Raw genomic sequence first — 10,465 nt, 5'->3', positions numbered from 1 at the left:
ATATATATATATATATATATATATATTGTATTAATTCTCATTAATAATTCATCATAATGCATCTTCAATGGAAACTCTACGGAGATTTCATACACAATGACCACTCAAATATAAAATATATTTTCAAACAAATATAGGTATCAAATAGGGCAAATCATATATATGATATCTTAATTAATACTTTGTAGGTTAATTTAAATACTTACAATGTGTTCGATTGTTAATGAAGAACATGTTTTTTTTGTATTAAATCACATGAATATTTCATCCTAATGTATTTTTAATGGCAATTCCAATAGGAATTCATTCATAGTTACTATTCTAACATCATATTAAGCACTTTTTAGACCGAATTAACATGACAAAAATCGTATCTACGTTAAATCAAATTAATTAACTTTTAGGGTGAATTAAGTATGTAATTGTATTCCATGATAAATACTCAACATGTTTATTTAAATTTATAAATAACATTAATAAAAAAATCCTAATACATCTTCCCTGACAACACCAACACAAACTTCATTTATTGCACATCATTTTTTAAAATAATAATAATAATATATTATTATTTTATTAATAATAAGAATTAGTTAAAATAATTATTTTTATGATAAATATCAGATAGAGGATTATAAAGATAGTATTAATTGTAAAAAATATTAACTGAATCAAAAATATGAAGAAATATAGAAAATTAGATTATAATATAATAAATTATAAGAAGGAAAAAAGTTATTAATAGCATATAATCCAAAACCGTTATTCCGATTATCTTTGTTCCCAAATATACAATCAAACAGTTAATAAAAATAATATTAGAAACAACAATAATAACAACAAATGATAGGAGATAATTAATAATATAATATTAATCATTAAATAATAAAGAATACAATATTAGTAGTAAAAAATTTAATCAATTCAATAAATATTATACTTTTTTTAAAGTTTTATTATTAATATAAATTAACAAAGAAGAATTAATTTGAATATAAAACAAATGCAAAAAATGAATATATTGTACATAGTGAAATAATAATAAAGAAAAGAAACTGTGTAAATATGTCAACTAGGGAGTGAAAATAAAATTTTTGGGGTGTCAGGGAGTTCATAATAAACTTTATTGATATAATTAGGACTGAACTTTAAGTTTAATGTATGATTAATGATTTTTTTTTCCCTAATTTATCCTTATCGCATTCTCGTATTGGACTAGAAATTATAAGTGAATATTTGTACATTAAACTTAAAGTTCAGTCCTTAGTTTGCTAAATTCGCTACTATTGCAACTGAATCATATGAATAAATTTTCAGATTTGTGTGAATAATTAATTATGTGTTAAGGGCGAAGAAGCTGATTATGTTAAGCACCTCTGCTGTGATTAGTTCAGGAAAATGAGATTGCACTGCAATTGTGGTGTGCTGTGTAAAATATCTTTATTGTACTTACGTTTTCTAGAGTTTCCAGAATCTGTTCCTCGTAGTTATTTTCATTGTTACCCACACGGACAAGCACAAGTTTCTTATGAATTAGGCTACTGTAGCTGAAAGTAGCGGAGATTGTCATAAATGGCACCATCGGTTGGCTGCATCCAGCTGGAAAAGACAGTGTTACAACTCTTGCAAAAACCATTGTTCAACCAGCCACAGATCTAGAGATGAGAAACACGATGGCCAGAATGGTTATGTCCGTGCTCGAGAAATGTTTCTTGAACACCATATTTCACTTAGGATATCCTTGGTTAAGCATGCATAAGTGACAGTAGTGTTATGATGGGTGATTTCCTAGCAAGTTTTCGTACGTCATGCTCCGTCTGATCTGATTGGTTATGTGTGCCGTAAAAGAGTGACGCAATATCTTAACGGGTAATATTGTCTCAGTCGAGAAGAAGGCCGACGGTAACATCCATAACTTTTGCCCTAGTGGTAAGCGTTTGATCCCGATAATTGGTATCGGGACGAGGTCATAAGTTCAAGTCTTCATAAAAAAACATATTTCTATACTTCTTGAAGGAGGAGATGTTGGGTTAAGCGTGTATGAATGAGAATAATACTGAAATCAATGATCTTTTGGGAAGTTCTCGTTTGTCAAGCTGTTGACGTTACGCCGTTTAATCTGGTTGGCTAAGCAGTCCGTAAAAAAGTGACACCAGATCTTAACAGTTAATATTGTCTCTGATGAGGACATGATTGACAGTAAAGAAAGAGTAAGATTGGTTTTTAAGATGTATAAGACAGCACCGACAGATAGACAGACACCTCCTCGGATACATGGGTCTAACAGTCCGACCCATTAGCACTCAAATATGTGCACTATATGTTTACACAAACATAATAAAATAAAATTGTATATTGGTTAATACCTATAACTTTTAGTTCAATAGTAAACGATTGATCTTAACTGGAGATAATGCTCGTCAGCTCATGAAGGCACGTCTAAAATATGCCACAGACTCCTTAGCTTGCAAATATAATCGGATATTCACATTTTTTATAGTCTAGACTTGATCTTTGTGAATGTAGTGGCTTCTCTCGTATCTCCCAATTGGTGGTTCTGGTGACTTAAAAGGTGACTGTCTGTGAAGCACTACAAATTTATTGGGCACATACGTTGAATTATAGGAGCGCCTGATGTTATAGCTACTACGTACAATCCATTTGAATGTAGTTATTACATGGAAAAACTCATGTATGCCTACCATTTCCAGATTTAAAAATTTAGAATATGGGAATTTTCTTCCTTTCTTATTGTTTCTTTGACACAAACTGAAATTTCATTAGCTGGTGGCAAGTTTCTTGGACAAAGTGGCCCTTCTAGACAATTTGTACATAACCATCCTTACAATCTTGTAGAACCAAAATGCACTCACCAGCTGTAGCCCCAACGCCATTGCCTGAAAATACCCAACAAATTCCGATCAAATTGTGATTCAAAAACTTGAGAACTTCTCCAAATCAAATCCAAATTTACTCGTTTCACAAAAAAAAAATTCGGAGTTCGCCTTAATAGTACGTGCACTGTGTTTGTGCTGTGCTTGGATAGACTCCCAGTTTTCCCTTAATTCTATATTTTGCTTAATAAATATATACAATAATTTCCAATGAAGTTTTTGTTCCAACAATTTCATTTAAACCCAGTTTCTTAATGATTGTAGGGTCTAAAATACGGCTCCAAAGAAGAGGATTACCTTAATCAGAAATGGATTGTCAGCTGATAAAGTGACATAGGTGAGATATGGTCCTCCAACCATCCTTGCAAAAGTGAAAATCAATGCAAATAAAATCTGCACAGATGAAGAATCCAATTATCGAACACTATATTCAACAACAATATATTGAAATTCCTAAATTTTGAATCCATAAAAAATTCATACATATAATATTGATATAAATCAAAAAAGGGAAAATCCTCCAGGACTAATAAAATCTGGTATTTTTAAGTGTGGACACTGATGCTCCTTCACATTTCCACTTCTATAGTCTCCCTTATCTCTCGTTTTAAATTTATCCACTAGTTATTATTTGAATTCAATCTCACACGTGTGTTTATTTTAATCTGCTATTTAATCTTAACTTATATATTGTAATATATAAAGAACCGAGGTACATCGGCAGCTAAATTGAGGTCGGTGTCCTTGTATCCAAGCTCTTTAAGAAGCTCCCTTAAGTGAAGGAATGGACTAGATATCTCCGTAATCCACAATGCTGCCACCATTTCTGATCCACACTACATTGTAAATACCGCACAATTCGTCATATGATAGCACCAAGAAATACAGGGACATTCTGTCCTATTTTCCAGAAATATACATGCAAAATTTACATATATATTTTTAGAAAACTTCCCTGTATTTAAGTTTCTTTAGATATCATTGTTAGAATACAGAGGAACATGGGGAAATTTCATGCCATTCTTGAGATGATTTCTCGTCGACAAGAAGTCGTGTCAACTATAAAATTGAGATTACCCTTTGATATTCAAGTCCTGACCAGATTCCAACGATGCTGACCAAATGATGAACAGTGTTGTCAATCTTGACATTTTTGTCAAAGTGGCAGCACACCAAATCATACAGCATATATCCAACTGTCACCGCCAGTGTTTGCATCTGTTTCATATTATCCAAGAATTAATCCCTCAAATATATTCACTTCTTTCGATTATAAAATATATACTGGGATTGAAATTCCACTTCTCAACATAGAAAATTTCCTCCAAAAATTTGAATCTTGATAATCTAGCGTGCAATGCCGATCAAAACTGCAGTTTCTTGAACATGTATGGAGGCAGATCCAAGAATTTCGACCAGAAACACAACTTCAGGGGTAGGCTAGTACTAGAACTCAACTAGAGGTAAAATTTTGAGCTAATTAAACGTAACAGATGTTGAAAGTATATAACTCGCCTGTCTAGGAGAAGACTTAGAGGCCAAAGGGCAAACCGGGCATCTCCAATCTTGAACAGAGGAAGAAGCCAAAATGACAGCCAAGCAAGCATGAACTGTGGAAACAATACGATTGCTGAAATCAAAAGAACGTCTTGGGAATACTTTTCTCGCCAACAGAAACAGTGACGTCCATGAAATCCCACCAAAAACAATCAATTTTGCTGCGTAATCCTCCATCCAATATCTTGATTAAAATAAATCCCTAAAGAGAGAGCTTTGGACGTGTTATGATTTTGGTTATTGTTATTTGATGCAGGTTGTATATGTGGGGCAGGTTGGTTATGAAAGCTTTCAATGTCTTCCAACTGTTACCTACTTCAGTTATTTTTGACGCGCCAATGCGTACCTCTATATTAGTAGACAATCTTCTTGAATTAATATAATGGTTGAATTTTCTCACATGCAGTTTCTTGCAAGAGTGGTTGACAGATCCACAATATCGACTGGATCTCTATTGACCAGCATGTAGAAAGCATAAATGTTGAAAAACATTATAATTTAGAATATAAAATACATTTCAAAGTTTTTGTCCCAAACACATGAAACTTTTTTTTTGGTAGAACCAAAAGATATACTCCAAATAATAATATAATGAGAAAACGATATACAAAAGTTGAGATTACCAAGGAGAAATAGTGTTCTTATTTTGTTTTGGTGCATGTTGGAACAGTTCCCATCAGCTGTTAAAAAAAAAAAAAAGCCTTTCAATTGACTAAGTAGTCTCTTCTGGAAAAAATCTTCGAAGAATCCTATATACCTAAGTGGCTTGTCATGGTGTTAGGACAAAAGAGCAAGAAAGAGAACACGGCAATGAAAGCTAATTAGGCAATATAATTTTATTTTTATTATAGAAGAAATGGTTTCAAAATAAACGTAGTGAAATTAAAAATTCGATCTTTAATATGTTAATTGTTTATATGAAAAAAAAAATATTCAAGTTACATTATTAAAAATAAAAATTTAATGTAAGACGACCAAAAATGAAAAAAAATTAAAAATTTCAGGACTAAAAATGTAAATTTTCTGTTAACATGACTAAAAATAAAAAAAATAGACAAAAATGTATTTTCTCGTTGTTACACTTCGACAATCCTCTCATGTCCCTGTTTCTCTTTGGTCTTCTCACCGAAAAAATTAAAATAAGCATATTCTTCTCTATTGGATCGCATTTATAAATTTGTAGTTTGTTTATATTTATTCTACTCCATGTTTTTGTTTCACTTGAATGCAAACCGATTTTGATTTAATTACGGTTCGAATCGAGATTTATCCTTAAAATTAATCGAGGATAGGATCAAGAAAAATAATTATGTAGCTCGCAACCTCGCATCAAACTATGTCGAAAATTCAGCTTAATCATTAAATAGTTATTATACAATTTTCAGTGAAAATTGATATTTTAGTCCTGTAAATTGACTTATTTTCGATTTTAATATTGTAATTTGTCAAAACTTGATTTTTATTCCGTAACTTGAATTTTATTATATTGGTTATTTGACACTAATTATATATTTTCATTGAAATATGTAAATGGGTAAGTTTAAAAAGTTACGTGACTAAAATACAAAGTAGAACAACTTACATTTCCAAGATCCTAATTTTTATTTGAATTGATGTGTTAAATTAAGTTTTGTATTGATGGGTTGTGGTCAAATTAATTATTTGAACCATTAGATAAATCCACAAAAAGGTAAATTAAGATCGACGGCTGAAGCCTACCGAGATTAAAGTCAGGTTCATGTAGGGTCCAAGCTCAAAACGGGTCTAGTTGCTTTTAGCCTTCAAGAATTTTATAAATAAGATCATTTCCTGATATTTTAAGAGTAAGCTCTTATTTTGACATATTTTGCTCTTACAAGCTTTCCTTATTCTAATCTGGTTTTGGATAGTGTCAAAGGGTTTCCTCGGGTAATCTCCGAAGTCTCTTAATATTCTGTCCGTAATGCATGTGACGATTAAACCATCTTTTCGTTAGGGTTCGAAATTTGGGCATCTAGATCGGACGTTCCCTAAATTTGCTTGGTTTAGGTAACAATTTTATTTGGCTGTATCATGCATGTATATATATTTTTATGACAGCCTTCAAATGGAAAATGACTTTATATTGCATAATTAACCTTGTATTTAGAGAGTTGATCTGGACACGACAACAATCAAACATTAATTAGTTTAAATTGAACACAACCAGTACCGATCCATTAGTAAATAAGTCCCAAAGGCTTCCAAGATCCATGCATCATATTGGAAACTAGTTGGTTTCAATTTGGAACAAAATAAGCAGAATAACATGGTGATATTCATAGCTAATTAATAATTGTGTGTAATGTGGACTAATACGTGTTTTTTCTTCTATTTTAATCTAATTTTGTTAGAAATTGTGTGAGTTTTATTCTCTGTCTCATCTTATTTCTCCTTGATTGGATTATTTGATGTCATTCTGAATGCACAATTTATTTATCGAGATTTTTCATATATACGTAGTTTTTGTAGAATCGTCAAAATTTTATTTAAGTAGTTGTTAGTTTATCAGTTGTTTTCTAATAAATTTTGTGTATATGTGTATTCAAGCGGATGAAAAAGTAGTTTTTTTTCCATTAACTTGTTCATCTTTGGATTTTGGTCAACTAAGTTTTCAAAGTTTGGTTTTGGTAGATTAATTTTAAATTTTTGGTTATTTTGATCAAATTGTTGAAGTAGCACTGAAAAATATTGATGTGACGCCAAAAATTCTAACGTGACATTGAAATAATGTAAGTTGTCATGTCAGAAATCGGACAAAATAGCCAAAAATTAAAAGATATACTACCAAAATCAAGCTTTGACAAGTTATAAATGGATCAAAACTCAACATTGAACAAGTTAATGGACTGAAAAAATCATTTTTCGCTTAGTTAAATGAGTATTTTTAGCCAATAAAATTCCAAAGAAAATGAGAAATGTGATCATGTCTCTTTGTGTGGAAGTAGTGCAAGAACAAAAATACTTGAGAAAATAAAATATCTTGATCCAGTTTCCAACAGATCAAGTAGGACTAAGAAACGAATTATGCAAATCGAAGGAAATTAAAACTGAAAAAATCGATATAAAATCATAATCACAAAAAAACAATCCCCAAACCCGATCCTATACAAAAAATTATCTTATGTATTCCATCAAAACGTCATGTTAAATTTAAGGAAAGCACAAAATTAATGACATACAGATTCAGGAACTCTACATGCATAGAAAAAGCCAATCCCGACATGGACTATCCATGATCCACAATTTTTTTGGGCTGCGATTTCTATATATGATGAGTTTGGACAACAGAGTAGGCCAGAGGTTAAATGGAAGAAAAGGAGGAAGAGATGGATAAAACCAGCTACCACTCGGTGCCTCGCCTTCTATGCTAAGGTTGGTTGTATGACATAAAAGTATTGTACGATAAAGTGACTGTGTGTTTCGGAGTTAAGTATTGTGTGTGGTGTCGTAACACCTAACACAACATGCAGCGGAATTTTTCAACACACAAAACTTTAAGAAAATAAAATAAAACACAAATAGTTATGTACAAGTTAACACACTTGTATGATACCTCATGACAAAATATTCACTAAAATAACTTATCAGTTTACAAAACAAATGTTAATGAATAAAGAAAAATAAATAACCAAAACTATGGATGCAGCGTTTGTGAAACCGAAATTTTTTTGATAAACAACACACTAATCAGCACTATAATCAAATATTGTGTATGCGTGTCTTCAATACTCTATGGCAACACAGCAATACGTCTTGACTTGAGCACTTGATCTTTTTAATGTAAATTTTCAATTCTCGTGCTTGTTCCTGCGATGTCTCTTTCTCGCATCTCCCTCTCACAAAGTTTCATTTGTCCTTGGAGTTTATTTCTTAAATTTGTTTTACAAGATATGGCAAATAGTTATATTAAAAAATAAACTCTTTTAAACAATAATATCATAGTTAGAGTTCTTATCATAAATATACATGATATAGGAAGATAAAACTCTCTAATTCAATAAACAATATTATATAAATAAAAATTTAAATAAAGAATAAATTATACAATCTACTGCTTGGAAAGAAGAACATACATACGACCATAGTTTGAACTACCTATAAATTATTTCTTCTGATGCTAAAGTGAAAAAGAAAAATTGTAGTATTAGCAAAACCATTCTTAAATTTTGATACAATCTTATCATCAAAGAAATCAATATTCATTTCTCAATTGATCCTTTTGCTTTTTCATCAGATAATTCAATCTTTTTTTTTCTGATTTCATTTCGATTTTCTATCTTTTCAAAAATGACATCGAACTGTAATTTATTTTTATTCTTTATTTTGAATACTCTATTACAGCTGTAACCGAATAAAAGTTAGGGTTTTGATTTTTAGGAAATAATTTCTGGATTCGGACAGTAAGATGCTTTACCTAAATCTACATATGCTTTTATGGTAGCTTCGATGCTATATGTGAGCCAGTGTTCTCACATGACTTGGATGGACAAGATTCACACACATATGTGATTTTAAAAAAATTAGTGGACCCCATGTATGTGTGGCTAAATTTGAGCTCTTGATTCTATCATGAGGTAGTACACCTACGTGTAGGATGGAATCAATCGCTCTTTATGTCGTACGATAAGTGTAAAATAAAGTTCTTTGTTTATTATTATTTTTTTAAAATGGTTATTCGCACCGACTAAATGAAAAGGCTGCAAACCGAAATTTATTAAAGCTGTGAAAGTGATTTAATTATTATTAATGATGAGGTCACGGACCGGAGAACGACTCACAGGTGTGTGGGTGCTACTGTACTCTCAATTTATTTTGAAAATAATTATATTTTTTCATTTTTCTTCCTTGATAATTTGCTCTAAAAATTTAATAAAAAAATTGTACTCTCCAACTTTTATTTTTCGACTTCGTCTCTCATCAAAACTATATGATTTTGATCATCTATATTATCATATTCCAGTTTTTGTTAATTATTTTTGTTTGTAATTTTAGTTTTTTTTCCTGACGTATCCCCGATATGGCTTCGATATAAACATAATATACACGTTCAAAGAAAAATATCAATCAAAAATTGAAATGTACAAGACGCAATTGACATCGACAACTCTAATAAAAATTTGGCAGGGATGGTTTCTAGTATGCTTCATGTGAGGACCAAAAATAACCAAATATATGCACAATAAATTAAATTTTATAACACTATCACAAATATTATTTTAATATATAATTCAAAGTTATTCTTATAAAATAAAAGGCAACATAAATTTCTAAGAATATCTAGATTAGTCCAAAAAAAAATAATAATTCATTAGAATATAGACAATAATTAACCCAATAATTGCCGTCCTAACCACCGCCCTCAAAATATATTGACACGTACGTGTTGGTTTAATGGTTGTTCACGCGTGACAAAAATAAATACCTAAGGTGGGCACCTCATGTCTATTGATCAAGATTGTAATTTTAAAATAAATCCCACCATCCGTTAAAAAAATATATAAACTCGAGAATAATTTGCACTATACGTATAATTATTTTATAATTATATTTGGATTGATGAATTTTAAATTTATAATTTTATATTTTTTTATTTTTAAAATAGAAAAAAATTCAAATGAATTTCATATTAATTCAAAACAATTTCAATACTACTAGCTTGATTTAGTTATTTGCTGGAAGTTGGAACTACTCCAGCCAAAGTTCGATCAACCACGCATGCATAGAGATGGAAACGTAGCGGAACAGGGACGAGTTTGTCATCGCATCGTCAAATCTCCATCTCTGTCTTCATTTCCGTTTCAAAAATATTAATAGGATAGGATGGGGGCTGTTCGGAAAATCTCTTAACGTGAATTTATTAATGATAAATTTAATATTAATAATATTATTGCTATTAATATCAATATTATTAAATAATATTGTTATTTATATTTTTTAAAAAATAAAATTATAATATTATTAATATTAATATCATTTTCAGGACGAATTCGAAG

At 30.5% G+C, this 10,465-nt stretch overlaps 1 protein-coding gene across 2 annotated transcripts; it reads right to left on the bottom strand.

Annotated features, from left to right (window-relative positions):
* Nucleotides 1–2,614: 2,614 nt before the first annotated feature.
* LOC140961647 (uncharacterized) lies at nucleotides 2,615–4,693 on the bottom strand. 2 transcript variants are annotated; one of them, XR_012172387.1, is made up of 6 exons: nucleotides 4,410–4,693; nucleotides 3,972–4,112; nucleotides 3,611–3,730; nucleotides 3,192–3,287; nucleotides 2,727–2,897; nucleotides 2,615–2,692 (listed from the first exon to the last, which is right to left on the bottom strand). XR_012172387.1 is itself a non-coding variant. In XM_073420301.1 (5 exons), exons 1-5 carry the CDS (start codon nucleotides 4,626–4,628, stop codon nucleotides 2,781–2,783), a joined length of 693 nt encoding a protein of 230 aa, XP_073276402.1. In that variant the 5' UTR covers nucleotides 4,629–4,693; the 3' UTR covers nucleotides 2,615–2,780. The 2 variants fall into 2 exon arrangements, 1 of the variants encoding a protein (XP_073276402.1); XM_073420301.1 differs by having other exon boundaries at nucleotides 2,615–2,897.
* Between the last annotated feature and the right edge of the window lie 5,772 nt (nucleotides 4,694–10,465).

This window comes from Primulina huaijiensis, chromosome 16 (genome assembly GCF_012295235.1).
Source record: "Primulina huaijiensis isolate GDHJ02 chromosome 16, ASM1229523v2, whole genome shotgun sequence".
In the NCBI taxonomy this organism is placed as follows: domain Eukaryota; kingdom Viridiplantae; phylum Streptophyta; class Magnoliopsida; order Lamiales; family Gesneriaceae; genus Primulina; species Primulina huaijiensis.
Note: the sequence above shows the minus strand (reverse complement) of the source record. Positions and strands in the feature narration are given on the sequence as shown.

Excerpts from the sequence above, each read along its gene's own strand:
- LOC140961647 (XM_073420301.1), bottom strand. The coding sequence starts at position 4,628 with ATGGAGGATTACGCAGCAAAATTGATTGTTTTTGGTGGGATTTCATGG. Across the intron at positions 3,288-3,610 it reads ACCTCAATTTAGCTGCCGAT|ATTTTATTTGCATTGATTTT; the intron begins GTACCTCGGTTC and ends TCATCTGTGCAG. Across the intron at positions 2,898-3,191 it reads ACAATCCATTTCTGATTAAG|GCAATGGCGTTGGGGCTACA; the intron begins GTAATCCTCTTC and ends GGGTATTTTCAG.